This window comes from Felis catus, chromosome D1 (genome assembly GCF_018350175.1).
Source record: "Felis catus isolate Fca126 chromosome D1, F.catus_Fca126_mat1.0, whole genome shotgun sequence".
Taxonomy (NCBI): domain Eukaryota; kingdom Metazoa; phylum Chordata; class Mammalia; order Carnivora; family Felidae; genus Felis; species Felis catus.
Window position 1 is genome coordinate 102,429,768 of NC_058377.1, and position 19,763 is coordinate 102,449,530.

A 19,763-nucleotide genomic window follows, 5' to 3' on the forward strand; every position below is an offset into this window, starting at 1 on the left:
TAAGTGTCGACAAATCCATTTTAATATATATGTATATATACACACACACATACACGTACATGCACAGTCACATCCCAGGGGGACAAACACCCCTTCTTCAACCGGGAGACAGCTCTATCATACTCTGGGCTCCTGGAGCCTCTCCACAAGGAGCCTAGGCCTGGCCGTCTTCACAGATGACACCCAATGGGGGCACTTTTGTTAGACAAGTGGGAAGAGACAGGGCGCACCTCGGGATGTATACCGGCTGGGGCCTCACACGGGCCCAGAGCTCTGCTGCACCCTCTTTATCACCTCTTCATCCTGCATAGACAACTCTGTCAACTTTTTGCCCATCCGCTCATGGATGTCCAGGTACTTGGAGACACAGCGGTCCAGGCACACAGACTCGCCCTTGGACAGTTCTGCTTCCTTGTAGTGGGGAGGCACGCACTTCCGGTGGCAGGCACTGGTCATTCTGGGGGGAAGCAAGGGCAAGGTCAGGTCGGCAGCATCCCGAGGCATACCAGGAACTCGCCATCATTCCTGCCCTGTTACACTGATTTCACCTCCCAAGAAGGCGGTCTAAATCCTCAGTTTGCATCTCAACCATCTCGGAATGTCCTTAACAGTCCTCACGTCATCTGAGCCCACGTTTATGACTGATTATATAGGAACCGTTAGTTGAGCACTGGCTAGGTTCCAGGCATCATGCTAAGTGCTTGACGCAGACTGTTATGCAGTCCCCACGATAATCCTCTGAGGTAGAGGCGCTATCACTATCCCCATTTTACAGATAAGGAAATTAAGGCATGGAAAGCCTCAGGATCCCATAAAGCTTGGCTATGAACCCATGGACCCTGACCTCACAGCCTACATCTTAAAATTATTTAAAATATTTGAAAAGTATTCTAACATACAGCTTCCCAGATAAACCACCAAGAGAAAATACCAGGAAGCTTAAGCCTATAAAAACAGCAAACACGTGTGGATTGCCTTCTACGTTTTGGGCTCGATACTTAGAGCTTGTCATACATTTCTTCGTTTAACATTAACAATGTCTCCAGGAGGTAGGTACTGTTATTATCTCCATTTTACGGGAGAACCACCAGTCCAACAATCCAAGTGATTTGCCCAAGGCCATAAGAGCGGTGATTGATGGAGTCAATTTGTTCCCAAATTTGCCATATGGCTGTAGCCACTAGTCTGGAGTCAGACTGATGTTCTGGTCCTGACATTGCTATTCACCAACTGTGAACCCCGAGAAAGCTCTTGAACCTCCAGAAGCCTCCATGTCTTCACCGTACAATGGAACAACTAAAGTTAGCCCAGTGGGTCATTTTGAAGATTTTTTTAAAAGATTAAGGTGTGTAAAATGCTCAGCACGTGCCTGAGGTGGAGTACAAGTTTAAGAAACGTCCACTGCTAAGTGGGCTACGTACTGTTTGTCAAAAGGCAGATGCTCAACTGCTCCTGGAACCTAATCAGAGCTTTAACTGCCCTTCCTGCTCAGCTCCTTCCTCGCCATCAGCATCCCGATCTAAATGTCCAACTCATTCTAGTGACCCCATACTGCCTTTGCATTAGCCCTCCACCATGAGGTTCGCAGGTGGGGGTGGGTACCCTCAGAAAGGTACTCTGACAAAGGGTGACCTAGGCTCATTCTCGAAGACAAGGTAACGTGCGGTTGGCTCTTACCTGTTGTACATATCAGCCATCATCTCCACCTCCAGCTCTGCAGCCAGCTGCTGGGCCCTGAGCGGATCCATCTCAGCCCTGCACCGTGGAAGGGATCTCCTTCTGGCCTCCTCGACCTGGGAGCAGACATCACCGTCAGCATCCACCCCTCCCGTTCAGTTTCCCATCCCAGGGGATGGGGGATGTGGAGGAATCATAGGACACCGGGCGGGCAGGAGCCACTGACCTCAATGAGTTTAACCACCCCATCTCACAGATGGGGAAACTGAGGCCCAGAAAAGGAACACTGCCTAGCCCAAGGTCACACAGCGCATCAATGGAGGGCCTAGAAATCGAGCCCGGGAGCCCTGACGCTCAGTCCCTCGTGGCCACTTCTATCCAGGAGAAGATGGGGAGCCCGGAAAGAAACACTAAACCGCGGGCCTGAACCTCTAGGGCGCTGGGAATTCGATCACACGCGGAGCGAGGGCGCCCAGGTCCCGGTCCAGAGGCTGCACCTCTGAAATGGCGGCGCCATTATCAGGGTCACCTTGAGTCGAGAGTTCACTTACCACGCACGGCCTGGAGCCGGTCTCAACGCCCGCAGTGACCCCAACTTAGGGCAGATACCAGGAACTCACCGTAAAACCAGGTAGGCTAAGGCGGAAGCACGTGGGTCACTTCCGGGAGGGAAGTCCCGCCTCTTTGGTCGGACCCGCTTCCGGAATGAAGTACCAACGAGGTGCGCTGGGAAATCCGCTACCATAGAGAGGGAGCCGCCGGCCACGGCTGGAGGCGAAGACGCCTTGCAAATGCTAGAGAGGACACCAAAACACCATAGAGGCTTGGGCGGAGTGCAGAGCGCCTGCAGCCTGGCTGTCAAGTCCCTTGGGTGATCGCGGGGAGGTCTGAATTTAACTGTTCCGGAGGAAGGGTCGCAGGGCCGAGCCCGGTGAGCCTCGCCCGCACCCCCCGGAGAGTTGACTCCACGGCAGCAAAGTAGGCGCGGGGAAGGAAAGCCGCCCCCCAAAAGCAGTTCTGTTTGTGCTGCACATTAAGGTCACCTGGAACGCTTTAAAAGACCCCGAAGCCCTTGCCTCACTTCATACCAGTTAAATCAGAACTCCCGGGAATAGGCTGTAGGCATCGGTAAATGTTTCATATCCTCCAGTGCTCTCTGTTCAGCCAAAGTTGAGAACCAACGCTCCAAGACACTGGGAACAGAAAGATGAGACATGTGTACGGTCTGTTTTATGCAACTTCTGTTAGACGCCCTGGGCCATGAAGAGGTGAATAGGAGCAATTTTGGCTGCCACCAGAGCTAACCTAGTGTATTTGAGCGAGGGAGGAGGAAGGTACTTGTGAGGGAGGAGGAAGGTACTCATCTTTCCAGGTTCCATGTGTTCCTCGATCTGCACCCCGGCAAAACAAAAACCCACCCTAATCCTTTGATTTTTCAAGGGATTTCCCAGTAAACGAAATTTAGAAGATGCAAATGAATGGTGCAAGCATACACTGCCCGTTGGAGAAGATGGGCTAGACACTATAGGATTGGTCACTGTTTGCTTCCCTGGTTCCCCGGGAGAGTCAAGATTTTTAAACACTGGCCCTCCTTTCTGCTGTAAGGACTCATCTTTCTCAAACCCTGTGCCCCCATACTTTAAAATTAAAGTATGACAGGGGCTCTGGGCTGGTTCAGTTAGTAGAGCATGCAACTCCTTACATCTCCACCCCGTGGTGAATTCGAGCTCCATGTTGGATGTAGCTCTTACTTAAAAAAATTTTTTAATAAAACTAAAGTATAACATTTATACAGTAAAATGACAAATATATGAAACAAACTTGATTTTTTAACTTTTTAAAAATTTATTTTGTTTATTTTGAGAGAGAGAGAGAGCATGTGAGCAGGGCAGGGGCAGAGAGAGGGAGAGAGAGAATCCCAAGGAAGCTCTATGAGTCAGTACAGAGCCCAGCGCCAGGCACAAATTCAAACTGTGAGATCGTGACCTGAGGCGAGACCAAGTGCCGGCTGCTCAACCCACTGAGCCACTCAGGCACCTCGTACATAGTCATTCTTAAGACCACCAGTCAAATCAAAATACAGTATATTTCCAACACCTTCAAAAGTTATCTTATGGGGGCACCTGGGTGGCTCAGTCAATTAAGCATTCCACTTCTAATTTCAGCTCAGGTCATGATCTTATGGTCATGAAAGAGCCGCATGTGGGGCTCTGGGCTGGGCATGGAACTTGCCTGGGATTCTTTCTCTCTCTCCCTCTGCCCCTCTCCCAAATGTGTTCTCTCTCTCTCTCTCTCTCTCTCTCTCTCTCCCGCTTTTGCTCTCTCTCTTTAAAAAAAAAAAGTATCTTATGTTCCTTCCCAGTCAATAACCCCTCTTCCAAAGTTAACCACTATTCCAACTTCTTTTTTTTTTAATGTTTTATTTATTTATCTTGAAAGACGGAGAGAGGGAGGGAGGGGCAGAGAGAGAGTGAGAGAGGGAATCCCAAGCAGGCTCCGCACTGTCAGCATAGACAGACATGGGGCACGATCCCACAAATCGTGACAGTGTGACCCAAGCTGAAACCAAGAGTCGGACGCTTAACCAACTGAGCCACCCAGATGCCCTATTCTGACTTCTGTTGCCCACTCTTGAACTTCATGTGAATGGAGTTATACATTATTTTCTGGTTTGTGCCCGGCTTCTTTAGCTCAATGTTGTGTCTTTTATTCTTTTTTTTAATGCTGTCTAGTGCTTGTATGAATAAGCTACAATTCATCTATCCATTCACCTGTTGATAGACTTTGGGGTTGTTTCCAGTTTGGGGCTATTATGACAATGCTTCCGTGAATATTGCACACATATTTTAGTGGACACAGGTTGTGCTGGTTTTTGCTTTTGATATTATAGCCAACATATTATGGAATATTAAGAAATTGCATGGGAAAAGGAATGGGTTCTTACAAGAGTTATCTGCTTCCTTGATGGGATTTTTATTAGGTGTTACAAAAGGTTACATACTGTATGATTCCATTTAAATAATATTCTCAAGGTGACAAAATTATAGAGACAAAGAGATAAATGGTTACCCAGGGTAGAGTCGGTGGGGGGGGGGGCGGGGTGCATATAAAGGGGTAGCACAGGGAGAGCTTTATGTTGATGGAGTGGCTATGCATCCTGACTGTGGAGGTGTTTATACAAATCTAAGCATATAAGATGTCATAAAACTATACAAACCATTGTTCCAGTGTCCATTTCCTGGCTTTGATATTGCAGATGGTTATGTAAGATTTAACCTTGAGTACTCCGTGTTATTGGGGCACCTGGGTAGCTCTGTTGGTTAAGCATCCGACTCTGGATTTCAGCTCAAATCATGATCTCATGTTTTGTGAGTTCAAGCCCCACATCAGGCTCTATGCTGACATTGTGGAGCCTGCTTGAGATTTTGTGTCTCCCTCTCTCTCTGCCGCCCCCCTCCCCAACACATGCTCCCCTCTCAAAATAAATAAACGTAAACAAATAATTTACACAGCCCTAACCTTCCAGAATCCAGATACACCATCTTTGGAATCCAGACACATCATCTACAGTTGCTGACCCCTGTCAGCACCACGCTGAACCTCTGGCCTCTCGCTCTACCGTGTTACACCCCTTCCGAGCCCCACAGCCTCCCAGAAGGGACTTGTGTATTCATGACTCACCGTGGAACAGTATTGTCTTCTTGGTTGAGACCTCAACCCCAAAGGAAGGGATGCTGACTTGTCACCCGGCATCTTACATGGGCCCTGACCACTCATGAGAGGTGTACAGAATACAAAGACAGCCCAGGTGGACTCCTTTGAGATGAGCAGGAGACGAGAGAGTTAGACCGTCCATGGCTTGAACAGAATGGCCGTTCTATGAGCTTGGAGACAAAGCAGGCACAGCCTTGATCGCTGTTATCCTCTGTCACCGTTCCTCATCACTTCCCCTCAACTTCAGCGCTGACCATCCTGTCCAAGCCACCACCATCTTGCACCTGGGTTACTGCAGTAATGTCCTGACTGCTTTCCCCATCTCCGCTCATGCCCCCCGCTGCCCCCCCACCCCGACTCCGTCTATTCTCAAAACAGCAACCAGAGTCATCTTGTCAACAACTAAAGTTAGATCATGTCCTTCGCCACCTGAAAGGGTCCACTGGCTCCCAACCACAGAGCAGAAGCCAACATCCTTACAGTGGCCTCTAAGCCCCACGGGATTGCCCCCTCCCCCTCCCACGACCTTCTATTAACCTATTTATTTATTCAATATATGTTTATTGAGCACCTCATACGAACCAGGCAGTTTGCTAGACCCTGGGCACACAGTCATGAGCATGGGAGATAAAGTCCCTGCCTTCATGGAGCCTACAGTCCAGTGAGAGTCAGATAATAAGGAAAAAAATAACCCAGCTTTGGATATCAATAAATATTATGAAGAAAATAAAACAGGCTGAAGTGATGGAGAGGAACTGAAGCCATGGAGGGTCTCCGAGGGGACAGAATTTGAGGTGAGAGCAGCCTGAGAAGGATGAACAGTCTCGCAAAGGGCAGAAGCCAAAAGGTGACAGCCGTGAGTGTGGAAAGGAATGAACTTATTTGAGGGACAGAAAAGAGGCCAGAGTGGAAGGGGCTGGGGGAGGCGGTGGCGGGGATCCCAGGCTTCAACAGTGACAGGGGTGTGCCCTGCACACATTCTCCCAGAGTATACCTCTCTTACATCACAGGACACGTTAGAGAAGGCACGATCTGTTCTTCTGAGCAAAATCCCAACTCAGTACAAAAATGTGTTCAGAGCCTCCTATGTACCCGTCCCTTCAGCTTAAAGCAGAATTCAGTCCTGTATTTTCTAGACTCTAAGCCCAGCGATCCATCAGCTTGGGCCATCCCTCCTCACCTGTTTGCCCCTCCCCCCACCCCCACATCCCTCTGTGCAGTGTGAGCCCCTGAGACACCCCCACTGTGGGCAGCTGTCCCGTTAGGCCCCTTGCAGCCCACCCCTCAGCAGCTGTTTCCGTCTGTAGAAGAGTAAAAGACTATTTAAAGGAACATGGGGTAGGGGTACGGGGGCAGAGGGAACAGGGGAGTCCCAGCCTGGGCTGTGGACGGGCCAGCGAGGCCAGAGGGCTGGTGACCATATTCCACATGGGCCTGCGGATGGTCTGCGGGGTGACCAGGGCCAGGCAAGTACAGTGGGAAGAAAGGTGGCCACAGGATGGATGCCCCTGGGGTCAGGGCAGGAAAGACGCGCTGTGATTGAAAGGTGCCACCTGTCAAATCTTCACGGGAAATCTGAGCCTCCTAGGCCAAGGGAAAGTGTTGTACCAACAGGGCAGTAAACAATGCTCTCCTTGGACCCAAGGCTCTTGAGGTGGGGGTGGGGTGCGAGGGGGGAGGAGGAGGGGGAGGCGGGCAGACCCAGGAGCTGGGGGCTGGAGGCCACTGGCTGGGACTAAAGGCAGCCGGGGAGTGAGGCCGCTCAGCTGGAGGAAGGAGACAGCTCCAAGCCCCCAGGCAGAGGCCACACAGGTAGGAGAAGCCCCAGCCGTTTTTAAGTGGCCCCTCCAGCTGCCCAACCCCTCTCCCACCTTCCAAGGCCTGGAGCCTCTACGCAGAGCCCCAGAGTCAGAGAAATCCAGGCTCTTCGCTAACCCTCTCCACCCCTTTGTTGGCTCTCTTTAGATGCCAGAGGTCAGGGACCCAGCCCTAAGGTGTTGGGCAACTAGAGATCAGTCCACAGGTGGCCATTCACCGGGAGGACTGGACAGGGGCAGAGAGGGTCTTGGGAGTCCAGGCCAGCTGGGGTGGGAGGCAGACTCTCTAAGCAGTTGAGACTGGTTTCTCCAAGGGAGGGTCACGGGCTGGCGTGGGGGATGGTGGCAGCCTCAGGACCACCAGAAGACAGGGTGGGAGGCAGGGGTTCGGGGTCTCATGAACAGAACCATAAAGCGTCGTCTACAGCATTTGGAGCTTGGGACTCCAAGCTCCTGGGTTCTTTTTCTCCCAGTCAGGCGAGAGAAACGCAGAGAGGGAAAGGGATACAAAATGTAGGCTTCCTGGGGAGGAAGGAGGAAGGGAAGAGGAGAGGGAGGAAGGGAGGGAGGACGGCACCCGTCATGCATGGTAGAGAGAGAGCTGCACTCGTCAGCCACAGCCAACCGCCCTCGCCTGCCAGCGGGGTGGCCCTCACTCTGGGCCCCTGGCTGGGGAGCTGGTGGGAGCCGCATCCCTGTGGGCGGAAGCGCCAGGCTGGTTGTCAGGAGACCTGGATTCTAGATATGGCTGAACCATTCAATTGTCCTGTGACTTTACTCAAGGGACTCCAACTCCGTGAGCCTCAAGTGCCTGATCTGTAAAACGGGGCCAGTAACGCCTACTTCCAAAGGGCGAGAGCGAGGAATGAGTGAGGTGGAACAGGGCACCACACCGTAAGCTGTCAACCTCCTGTAGAATCGTTAGTGTTGGGGTGGGATGGTGCTATCCTGGCTTCTCACCCTCCTGAATCTCTTCACTCCTTATCTATTTATGACGAGCCTGCGGGGCGGAAAGCTGAGGTGATGAACACGCAGGACGGCGGAGGTGTGTGTGTGTGTGTGTGTGTGTGTGTGTGTGTGTGTGTGCACCTGCCCGTCCTTCCCCACCCCCGCCTCCCCCACAGTGTGAGGCATGTAGACAAAGGGAAAGAAGGCTGCAGCCCTCCCCTATGTCTCTGCCAAGCACCACCGCGCTTCGAGGTGTAAAAGGGGCTTGTGGACATCTTACTGGCCTTCCGTTCTCTCTGCCTTGTCTCACCAACTAAATGCCCTCATGGCTGGGTCAGGACATCACGAGCTGATGTGTGCCAAGCGCTCCCTTCTGGGCATCTACCCGGCTGGCTCAGTCGGTAGAGCACGTGACCCTTGATCTCAGGGTTGTGAGTTCAAGGCCCACCTTGGGCATGGAGCCTACTTAAAAAAAAAGAACAGAAAATCGGATGCATAATGGACTGAGTCACCCAGGCACGCCAAAGTTAAGATTTCCCTTACTATGGGGTATCTAGAATCCACTTATGCGCTAAAGAAGTTGTGTATCTCTAAAAGGGTAAAGAGTAGGCTGTTTCTGGAATAACCTCAGCCAGAGACTACATCCCCCCAATCCCAGCCCTATTAATGTCTCAGGAGGCCCTCATTTTCCGCAGAACAGTTTGGAAAACCTGATTTAGATGAATCCTATGTTTGTCAGTGAAAACTGAGCACTTGAGAAGGAAAGGGTCTGTTCAGGTCTCAGAGGGAGCGACCAGGAGATAGGGGGGTCAAGCCAGCTCTCGGCCTCCTGGCTCCCTGCTGATGTGCATTCCATCCTGCTGGTTAGTTTCCAGTTAATCCATTGCTGGAGCGCTCAACCATGAAGGGGCTCTAGCGGGAGGGGTGCGAGCATCTTTGCAAATTCTAGCCAGCTTCCTCAGAAATGGTGGGGGCACCGAATCCAGGGACCCCAGGGGTCCGGACTGGAGGCAGTAAGACCCGAGTGGGTGGCAGGAACAGAGCCTTGTCACCAGTCCGCCTGTCTTCCTGCCCCTGTCCCAACTGCCCGGGTGCCCTGGGTACCGTTGCCCAGAATGGTGGCATCGCAGAGGGCAGGAAATATTTTTAGCCAGTGACAGGAGTGCCTACTTCTCTTACCGTCTGAGTCATGCCCTGAACACTATTTGAGGATTGTTTTCTTTGTAAATAGACACCCAAGAAGGGCAGGGGGATGAAGGAGGTGGCCCTGCCCCCCCCCCCCACCTGTTTTTGTACATCCTACAGTAGGTACAGTACTTGGATAGGGAACCTCACATTAAGGTATCATAATGTCCCTCTCTCCCGACTCGTCCCTGGCAGTCGGAGGCTCAGATGTCTCTGGCAGAGGTTAGGGAGAGTACGTTTCTATTCTTCACCAAAACAAACTCTTCCGTGTCCAGGCCCGGCTTTTCTGAGAACCACAGGTGGACCGTGCCAAAGCTGGGGCAGCTGGGAGAGACCGAGACACCAGCTGGCCCAGGTTTTCCCAGATTTCGGGCATTTTTACACCACCCCCAGAATTAAGCCACATCTGTACCACCTGTATCCTTTCCTGAATGCCTTCCTTTGCATTAACTTATTTTTAAATTCAATAAATGTATTTTCAAAAGAAACCTTATCTCCCTAGTGGAAATGGACACTCAATATCACCGGCCAGGAAGAGAAAGGAACTGTAAACATAAGTACAGTGGAAACAGAACAGCCCTATCACATTCTATCTATATACTCCCGCCTGCTTTGGGCTCCATTAAAACGGGAGAGTAGCCGCTGTCCCAGAGGCGTTCCCTGACGCGGGCACCACATTGTACACATTGTAACCATCTCGTTGGCTTCTTCAGAAGAGGCAAACTCATTGAAGAGGCATCATAGGATCTAATGTTCTCTAGGGCCCAAGCCACAGGCCGCAGAGGGCTATTAGGGGGGCGCCATCCAATGTCAAGTCACCGTGGCCCTGTACCCCTTTGGGGTACAGCGCTGTACCCCTTCACTTTATCACAGTGAGAAAACTTCATGTCTTGCACAAGTCACAAGCCCAGGCATTGGGGGACCTGGGACTGAACAGCAGGCCTCCAGACTCTGGGGCCAGCGCTTTCCGCGCGTGGGGCCTTCACCTCACATGGCAATGGGGCACGACCAGGTCTGCTTGTCTCCACTTTCCAGAGATGGAGCAGAAGGAAGGGGAGCCCTCCAAGGACGGGACCACTGTCTCCCCAGCCGCAGAGGCCCCGGTGACACAGGGAGGTGGAGCCTCTGCAGAAAAGGAGGCCAAAGCCACAGCGGAGAAGATCCTCAAAGAGGGGCCTCCGGAAAGAGCACTGGCCGAGGCCAGCACGTCAGCTGAATTTCAAGGGGAAGCAAACGGGTGGGATGAGGTCAAGGTGGAAGCCAAAGGGGAGGCAGAACTTCACAAGGAGGGCGGCGGGAAGGAAGAGATCACGGCGGCTCCTCAGGAGACCGCTGATGGGAAGGAAGAGACCCAGCTTGACCCCAAGGAGGCCAAGGAAGGGCAGGAGACCACGCCGGCCTCCGAGAAGCAGCAGGCTGATGAGAAGCAGGCCGAGCCTGAATCTAGGGAGGAAGCCCACGTGAGTGAGGAGGCCAAGGCTGAGCCCAAGCAGGCCACTGGGGAGCGGGAGGCCGAGACTGGGGCCGAGGAGGCTGATGGGAAGGAGGGGGCCACAGCGGCCTCTCAGGAGGAGAGCGACAAGCCGGAGGGGCCTGCAGCGGAAGCTCAAGAGAAAGCGGGTGCCCCAGAGGCCAGGTCGGACTTGGAGACGAAGGCTGCCGTGGAAGAGGAGGAGGCCGAGGCTGAGCCTCAGGAGGCTGACGTGAAGGAGGCGGTGAGTCAGGCAAAGGAGGGGAGGCAGGAGGCCCCCACAGTGTTCTGGAGTCCCCGGCAGCCCAGGAAGCAAGCCCCCACCCCGCCCCGCGTTGTTCCTTTGAGAAAGTCCAGTCTTCCCACTGACATCGAGAGCCTGGGGTGGGGCCCGTGGCCCCAGGCTGCCTTCTAGATCTTTCTGCAGTCCTCACGAAGCCTTGGGCAGGCGCTTGTGTGTCCATGGGCCCGCACAGATTATGTTCGTTCCAGGAGTCAGGTGGTCCCCAGGAAGAGCAGGACCAGGGTGTGGAGAGAGAGTCGGAGGAAGGAGCAGGAGTGATTCCCAGCTCCCCCGAGGAGTGGCTCGAGAGCCCCACAGAGGAGGGCAGTGGCCTCAGCACAGGTGAGTGAGTCCAGGGAGCTCCCCTGAGGGGGGTGCAGACAACACGACAGGGGAGCTCCAGCTTCTCTCCCCACCTTTCCCTCCCTCCAGCTTCTCTCCCTCCCTTTCCCTCCCTCCAGGTGGGTTGGGTCCAGACACCACAGCAGCTTCGGGAGAGACCAGTCCTTCGGCCAGGTAATGTCAAGGTCTGGGGCCCCAGCTCCAACTCCCTCTACCACACGCTCCTTTCAAAGTCTACCCCCGAGCCTGGGTCTCCCTGGTGCCTGAACTTGAGATGCTCCAGGATTCCTGGCTTTCGGTCCCCTGTCCCAGGGCAGAGCCCACGAAACCAAAGGAGCCGGAGAATGGGAGCAAAGGAGCGGGGAGCGTGCCTCGTCCACTCGCTCCCACTCCCCTGCTAAAGCCTCCTCGTCCTCGGCGTCCTTGACAGATCTTCACGGGGCTCCTCGTCGTGTGGCTCGGCACATTCCCTAACGTCAGCACGACCCACAGAGCACGAGCAGAAAGCCTGAGTTCAGACCATGACTCTGCCACTTACCAACTGTGTGACCTTGGTTTTGTCACTTTTCTCCTCCTCTGCCAAGTGGGCACTGTGACCGTGCCTACCTCGGAGGATTACTGTGGGGCTTAAGTGACATAAAATGTACAGAGCACTTGGGGCGCCCAGCTGGCTCCGTCGGTAGAGCATACAACTCTTGATCTCGGGGTCATGAGCTCGAGCCCCACGCTGGGCTGAGAGATTACTTGAAAAGAAAATGTATAGGGGCGCCTGGGTGGCTCAGTTGGTGGGGCACCGACTTGTGGTTTCGGCTCAGGTCATGGTCTCGCGGTTTCGTGAATTCGAGCCCCGCGTCAGGCTCTGCGCTCCCCCTCTGGCCCTGTCTCCATCTCTCTCAAAATAAATAAATAAACTTCAAAAAGTAAAAATAAAACATATAAAGCCCTTAGCACAGTGCCTGGCACACAGCAGGTGCTGGATAAAGTGAGAGCTTTCTTGCCATCACGTAACTTAACCCATTAGAAGAAGCTTCCTTTATTTTGACCTGAAATTCACCTCCGTGTCGCTTTTGTAGGGAAAGGTAACGGGCCAGTGTTCTCTGAGCACTCGGACAGTTACGCGACAGGCAGAGCTGGGTGTTCTCCACTCCCCCTCGCTCTCAAGCCGTAGAGCCCCCTTGGTAGGTAGTTCTTCTCGTCCCCAGTTTACAGACAAGGATGCTGAGACTCAGAGAAGTGACAGGAGAGTCCCAAGATCAAATAAGAGGCAAAGCCAGGATTCAAACTCCCGTCAGACGTCACACTTATCTTAGTTCCGCCCACACATCTCACCAGACCACACGCTCCCAAAGTTACACCGAACTTCGAACTTCGTCATCCCGTCTTGACCCGCCTCCCAGTGCTGGGCACAGAGAAAATGTGTTCAGGGAGTGGGGACCTCAGCTTCCTAGGCCTCTTGCGGCTGCAGGGAGCTCCCACCCTGGCCAGCCCCCTGCCCCCCCCCCGCCCTGTACCCTATAGTGGCGGCTCCCAGCCCCCCTCACACTTCTCTGAACCTTCCCCACAGTGAGTCTTCACCCAGCGATGCGCCCCAGACTCCCACGGAGCCCCCTCCCTCACAGGAGAAGAAGAAAGAGAAGGCACCGGAGCGCAGGGTGTCGGCCCCTGCCCGGCCCCGGGGGCCCCGCGCACAGAACCGCAAAGCCATCGTGGACAAGTTCGGAGGGTAGGGTGCGGGCTGCGCTGGGCTTTCCCCGGGGAACCGCGGAGGGGAGGCCCGGCCGAGGTGGGGGCACTGATGTCTGGGTCCGGGGCTCCTCCCTGATGGGACCTCCTGTGGGGTCTCACGTCTTTGGCCTGGCCTTCTCCTTCCCACCCCTTCCCTGCAGGGCAGCCTCGGGCCCCACGGCCCTGTTTCGAAACACGAAGGCAGCGGGGGCAGCCATTGGCAGTGTCAAGAACATGCTCTTGGAGTGGTGCCGGGCCATGACCAGAAACTACGAGGTGGGCACGGAGCAGGGGCAATGTGGGGCAGGGGGCCCTTCCCCGGGGCGGCAGGTCTGAGCGGGGCCGAGCCCCAAGGCAACGTCCAGGCTCACCGAGGCCTGCTCTGGGCTCCCTCCCCTGCAGCACGTGGACATCCAGAACTTCTCCTCCAGCTGGAGCAGCGGCATGGCCTTCTGCGCCCTCATCCACAAGTTCTTCCCTGATGCCTTCGACTACGCTGCCCTGGAGCCCTCACAGCGCCGACACAACCTCACCCTGGCCTTCTCTACCGCTGAGTAAGCCGCGGCCACGCATGGCAGTGCCGGGGGGGGGGGGGGATCCCGGGAGCCGCTGAGGCACGTGTTGCATTCACCCGGGTTGGGGAGTGGGGTGGTCAGAGGGAGGCCGTGGCCACACGCTCGTGAACCCAGCAGACACTTTGTGACGGCCGGGAACTGTTTCAGGGCGTAGCAGTAGATGAACTCGGCAAAATCCCTGTGTGCCAGGGCCTACATCCTAAAGGGAGGGACGGATCATAAACACACACCCCGTGTGAAATGTAATGCCGGGGGGGCGGGGGTAGGTGCCCGAAAGAAAATGCAGGTAGGGTAAGAAAGAGAGGAGAAGCCGGCCTGCTGTTTTCGACAGGTTGGTGGCTGAGATTTGGGGCCACGGTCTGACTCTGCCATTTGTTAGCTGTGTGGCCTTGGACAGGCTCCTGTACCTCTCTGAGCCTTCACATTCTGATCTTTAAAATGGGCACGGCATTTCCTCCGTTGCAGGATTACGGTGAGAGCTGGGTAAATAAGTAAGGTATAACCGTGCCTCACCCACGGCAAACCCTGCGAAAAAAAATCTTAGCTGTCGTTCCTCTATTGTGATGAATGACATCACACTTTTTATGATGATTATGATTCGGAGCCACCTGGCGGCAACAGACTCTGCAGAGGATGTCGCCAGTGAGGGCAACTCTGAGGCCCCGGAGTAGACACGAAGGCACCCCCAAAGCCCTGGGACAGGAAATAGGTCACAAGGGACATTAGCAAACACCTTGGTCTGGAACGCTGAGCCCTCTCATCGAGTCCAGACCTGGCCACCAACCTGCCGGGAAGCCCTAAGGCAGCAACGTTCCCAACTCTGGGCCTGTGTGTCCCCTGTGGGCAAAACCGGAAGAGTGAGGCCAAACCGTACTTTTTTCTTTTTCTTTCTTTCTTTCTTTCTTTCTTTCTTTCTTTCTTTCTTTCTTTCTTTCTTTCTTTCTTTCTTTCTATATATTTTTAAAGTTTATTTTTATTTATTTTTAATTTTTTTTTAACATTTATTTATTTTTGAGACAGAGACACAGCATGAACAGGGGAGGGTCAGAGAGAGGGAGACACAGAATCTGAAACAGGCTCCAGGCTCTGAGCTGTCAGCACAGAGCCCGACACGGGGCTCGAACCCCACAAACCGTGAGATCGTGACCTGAGCCGAAGTCGGACGCTTAACCGACTGAGCCACCCAGGCGCCCCTATTTATTTTGAGAGAGAGAGAAAGAACGCAAGCAGGGGAGGGACAGAGAGAGGGGGAGAGAGAGAATCCCAAGCAGGCTCTGCGCTGTCAGCACAGAACCCTATGTGGGGCTCTATCTCATGAGCCGTGAGTTCATGGCCAGAGCCGAGATCAAGAGTTGGACACTTAAACAACTGAGCCATCCGGGCGCCCCTGAGCTGTGCTTTTCAAATGGGGTCTTTCTTTTCCAGCAGGTTCCTCACACAAAATATTAAGTGAATGCCCAACATATAAAATGGATTAAATGGGGACTTTTTATTTTTTTAAACTTTCCTTTAACTAAATAACACTTTCCTTATGAAATTTAGATATTGCTTCAAACACAATCTCATTCATAGAGCTTGACGCTCATGGCTGTAACGCGTATGTAATCAAATGGGCACAGAAGGCCCAAAACATGTCCTAACCCAAACGATAGTTGTCCACAGCCTGGATGACATTGGACCACGTGACCCGTTAACATGAATCATTAGAACCCTCTGGCTTCTTGGTTATTTGAGCTCGTCCCTCTTCTCCTCAGCCACCTGCTCATGGTTATGAGTTTCTGCCAATAACTATACCACGTGCAAAATCTTGCTCTCAGACATTCCGCTCTCTACCTGTCCCCACCCCTCGCCCTTCTAACTCACTTGGTTTAACACCGTCACTGCAAGACATTTTTTGCCCCGTGGGGACTTCTAATCCATTAACTTCACCATTTTCCACTCTATCAGCTTGCTTATGTCTTCGATTTCATGGTCTATCAATGTCGTCACTCAAGGGGGGACCTTTCTAGGTTGGGAGGGGCTCCTGGAGCACACCAGCTCAGCACCCAACACCCTTCCCAGGATGCTCCCTGAGGCATATGTATGGGGCCCTCGGGCACCAAGGATGCAATTGGAAAACCATCAGCCTTGGTATTCCAGAAGATCCCTTTCAGGTTCACGTTTTCCTGCCAAGGGATGGAGTGAGTGCCCTGGGGTGGGAAGCCGAGGAGGTCAGGAGCACCCCGTCCTGCTCTGGGCTCAGAAGCACCTGTCATGATGACGAGAAGCCCCATGACGTGAGGGTGGTTAGGTGCTGGGTGTCGTGCTGAGCGCTTTCCTCGGGTCCCCTCTCATTCTATCCTGTCAGCAGTCTTACAGCGTGGGTAGCAGTAGTGGGGCCACTCGACATCCTAGTTCATACAGGAGGGCAGTGGCAGGGCCGTGACATGGGAGTGAACCCCCCCAGTCGAGACTGAGAGCTCTGAGTGAACATCAGGAACCACGTGTCCCTGGTCTGCAGGACACAGGCCATTGTCCTCCTCCTGCTGCTGCCTGGCCATGGTTCCAAGCCAGAGCTGCAGGCAGGCAAACTGAACCATCAGGTGATGATGCCGAGCTGCCAAGAAGCATCGGGGAGGAGCAAAAAGGGAAGGATGTTGGTGGGGATGCGCGGGGCCGGAGGATGCAGAGGTCGACCTGCCGAGCTCGAATCCTGCCCCCTCCTTCTCAGCGCTGTGACTCTTGGCGGCTGACTTCGCTTTTCTTTGGGTTTGGTGTGATGAGGTGTGCAAAGTAAGGGGGCCCCTGCCACAGCCATCGCCTCCCACTGCCCCGTTTGAGAACTCACCTGATCACCACGGAATCCTGGGATGAGGGGGAACAGCAGTGCCCCGGCCCCCAGAGGGCTCCATCAGCTGTGCTGCCCGAGGAGCCCGGCCCCACCCCCAGGCCCTGCGGGAATGAAGCTTCTCCCGTGTAGGGGACCAGCACCCTGACCCACACCCCAGAGCTGACACGACCGCATTGGGCGGCAGGGAGCACAGCCCATTCCAGGAAATCTTCCAGTCTGTGCCTCCCTCCTGACTCTCAGGCCAGTCCAGCTTGGGTTTCAGCCCAGCCGCCGTGAGCCCCGAGAGAGGATTTCTGCCGGGCCCCCAGATTCGCCTATGGTCGGCACCCATGGCAGGTTGGCAGGCTGGGACCCACACCCAGCTGCAGGGCAAGGGTGCCAGGGACAGGCTTAGGGTTGAATTCCAGCTGCGTCACTGTGACCTTGAGGAAATCCCCCAAATGCTCTGAGTCTCCAGCTCCCCTTCTGCTGGTTGGAGATGGAGGCGGGGAGTACATGAGACCACTCCCGGGGAAGCCCCGATAAAGTACATGGCATGTGGTACCAAGGCCCCAACAGTGGTTTGCTCCGATTATCGGCTTCAGCAAAGCCAGCAGCACGTGGCCCCAAAGAGCAGCCGGGAAGTTAGAAAAAGAGGACTTGCTGCTAAACTCCACGCAGTCCCTCAAAGACTCGAAGCACTCCTGCCTCAGGGCCTTTGCACATGCTGTTTCCTCTGTCTGGAATCCTCTTCCCTCAGACACGCCCATGATTTACTCTAAGAAGCCTTCCCTGAGCACCCTATTAAAAAAAACACCCCCTAACATAGGGATATACCCTATCTCCCTTCCCTGCCTTATTTCTCCGTAGCACCTCTCACCATCTGACGCGCTGTCTGTGGCATGTTTGATTACTGCCTGTCTTCTGCCACAAGACTGTCAGTGAGTGACACGAGTGAGGGAGTCTGGGTTTTGCACGGTGCTGAATTCCCCACGCGAGTGCCCGGCACATAGTAGGTCCTCGGGAAACACGTAGAGACTGCATGAATATGGAGACTGCGATGGTGCAGATGATGCGAGCCACGCTCTGGCTAGGACTGGGGTTCCCATGCTCTAAACTCTTACCGAGGGGCCTGGCCTCCCAGACGACAGGTGTGCCAGTGCATGGAAGGGGCGGGTTAAGGCAGAACTGGAAACCAGGGGTCCTCCCACACGAGCATGCACGGTGCACTGAAAACAGGGGCTTTGGAATCAGGCCAAGCTGCGTTTGAGTGTGGACCGCGAGGGCCTCGGTGATCTCGTCTGCACAACAGGACGGCCGGCCGAGACGACCTCCCGGCTCCAACACACACAGTTCTGTGGGTTTCATCCTTGCTGGGCTGCCCCCCTTTCCCCCTGCCCCCCACATCCTTCGGCTTTGGCTCTGCTCCTCACCACCCCCCACCCCTGCCCCTCAGGAAACTGGCCGACTGTGCCCAGCTGCTGGAGGTGGACGACATGGTGCGGCTGGCGGTGCCCGACTCCAAGTGCGTCTACACCTACATCCAGGAGCTGTACCGCAGCCTGGTGCAGAAGGGACTGGTGAAGACCAAGAAGAAATGAGGAGCTGCCCGGCGCTGCAGGCGGAGGGGGGCGGGACGCCCGGCTGACCGGCCACGGCCCCCCGAGGCCGCCGGAGCTGGGGCTCGAGCGAGGGCAGGTGGCACCAGTCTTAAACGCATTAAAGGTACTTTTGTAAAATCCTGTCGGGCCCTTCGGTGCACCCTACACCCCCCGCCCAGGAACCTCGCTCACTCTGGGGTAATGAAGCCCGGCCGCCGGGCTTCCTCACCGGACACGATCTTCTCAACAACCACGACACCGTTCGGGAACGTACGAGGGCCTGGGTCCCACCACTAAGCCGCTGTGTGACCTCGGACCAGTGAGTTAACCTCTCTGAGCCTCAGTTTACCATCTGAACAGTCACACCTCGTGGACCCGTTGGGAGGGTTAAACGAGACGATGAAATGAACGGAAAGCTTTGCCCGGTGCCTGTCACATCAAGTGTTCGATAAGTGAGGCCGAAAGTAAATGTATTCATATGTTTTGAGCCATTGGTGGTGTTTTTCCCGATTCTCTTCCCTCTTTCCACACTTCTCCCAAATTAGGGAATTTCAGAACAGGTGCTAGAAGATTCTCTGGAAACCTCAAACTAGGTTAGTGGGGCCTGGGGCGATTCCCTCAACTCAAAGATACCCTACATTTGTGTCTAAAGTGGTGGTTTTCCCGCAGCCTAGAACCACTGGCCCCTGAAAGTCCTTCCTCCGGGTTAAGTTAATCCCTTCGGCTTGGGCTGAAGTTTTGGCTTGGCTTTGTTTTTTCTGTTGCTCATTAGAGATGCACCCCCTGAGCTGCTTATAATTTCCTGCTGACAATCCTGTCTGGCTCTATCAGTCTTTTGGAGCTTTGTGTGTGGATGAGAACAGCTCGTGAAAAACACAAACGAAATCCAGCCGGTTTGGCACTGCAGCAGGAGGTGTGGACTCTGCCCTGATTGGCAGAGCGGACCCGGGAACCCACTGAAGCACTCTGGGCCTCAGTTGCCTCATCTGTAAAGTGGGGGCATGTTGACAGCCTAGTCCCTCATGGCCAGCTTTGCCCACAGTGTTTGGGGTTACGTGAAGCTCGAAGCCCAGAGAGCCACCAGTTCTGGGGAACAGGGCCACACCTTTGCGTAGATGGAGCTAACCCTCCGCCTCACCTTCTCCTGAGGAAACCACACCACCCTCTCAATAAACACTCAGCTGGTCTCCAAATTCATCTGTGACTTTAATGGCCGGACAAGCAGATGGTCTCTGTGGTCATCCCGGACTGGAAGCTGGAGGGCTTACTCCCAGGCTGAAGCCTGGCCCCCAGAAACTGGTAACCTAATGGGATTGCATGTGGGGCGCCTGAGTGGCTCAGTCGGCTGAGCATCCGACTTTGGTTCAGGTCGTGATCTTGCAGTTCGTGAGTTCAAGCCCTGCATCGGGCTCTCTGCTGTCCGTGCAGAGCCCGCTTCAGATCCTCTGTCCCTCTCTCTCTCTCTGCACCTCCTCCATTCTCTCTCTCACTCTCTCTCTGTCTCAAATTAAAGAAATTTTAAAAACACAAACCATATAGTCAGGGACGCCTGAGGGACGCCTGGGCGGCTCAGTCAGTTAAGCGCCTGACTTCGGGCCAGCTCACGATGTCACAGT

At 54.3% G+C, this 19,763-nt stretch overlaps 2 protein-coding genes across 5 annotated transcripts; one reads left to right on the top strand and one right to left on the bottom strand.

Moving 5' to 3' along the window:
* TIMM10 (translocase of inner mitochondrial membrane 10) lies at nt 1-2,415 on the bottom strand. Of its 2 annotated transcripts, none has more exons than XM_006937336.4 (3): nt 2,298-2,415; nt 1,678-1,793; nt 1-457 (listed from the first exon to the last, which is right to left on the bottom strand). In XM_006937336.4, exons 2-3 carry the CDS (start codon nt 1,746-1,748, stop codon nt 256-258), a joined length of 273 nt encoding a protein of 90 aa, XP_006937398.1. In that variant the 5' UTR covers nt 1,749-1,793; nt 2,298-2,415; the 3' UTR covers nt 1-255. The 2 variants fall into 2 exon arrangements, with proteins under 2 accessions (XP_006937398.1, XP_003993413.1); XM_003993364.5 differs by having other exon boundaries at nt 2,229-2,383.
* Nucleotides 2,416-7,070: 4,655 nt separating this feature from the next.
* On the top strand, nt 7,071-18,634 carry SMTNL1 (smoothelin like 1). Of its 3 annotated transcripts, XM_006937339.4 has the most exons (9): nt 7,076-7,203; nt 7,992-8,102; nt 10,377-11,056; nt 11,305-11,437; nt 11,557-11,611; nt 13,002-13,160; nt 13,324-13,438; nt 13,565-13,716; nt 18,003-18,634. In XM_006937339.4, the coding sequence occupies exons 3-9, from the start codon at nt 10,379-10,381 to the stop codon at nt 18,145-18,147; spliced, it is 1,437 nt and encodes a 478-aa protein (XP_006937401.2). In that variant the 5' UTR covers nt 7,076-7,203; nt 7,992-8,102; nt 10,377-10,378; the 3' UTR covers nt 18,148-18,634. The 3 variants fall into 3 exon arrangements, with proteins under 3 accessions (XP_006937400.2, XP_006937401.2, XP_006937399.2); XM_006937338.3 differs by lacking the exon at nt 7,992-8,102 and having other exon boundaries at nt 7,071-7,203; XM_006937337.4 differs by lacking the exons at nt 7,076-7,203; nt 7,992-8,102 and adding an exon at nt 8,110-8,253.
* The last annotated feature ends 1,129 nt before the right edge of the window (nt 18,635-19,763 follow it).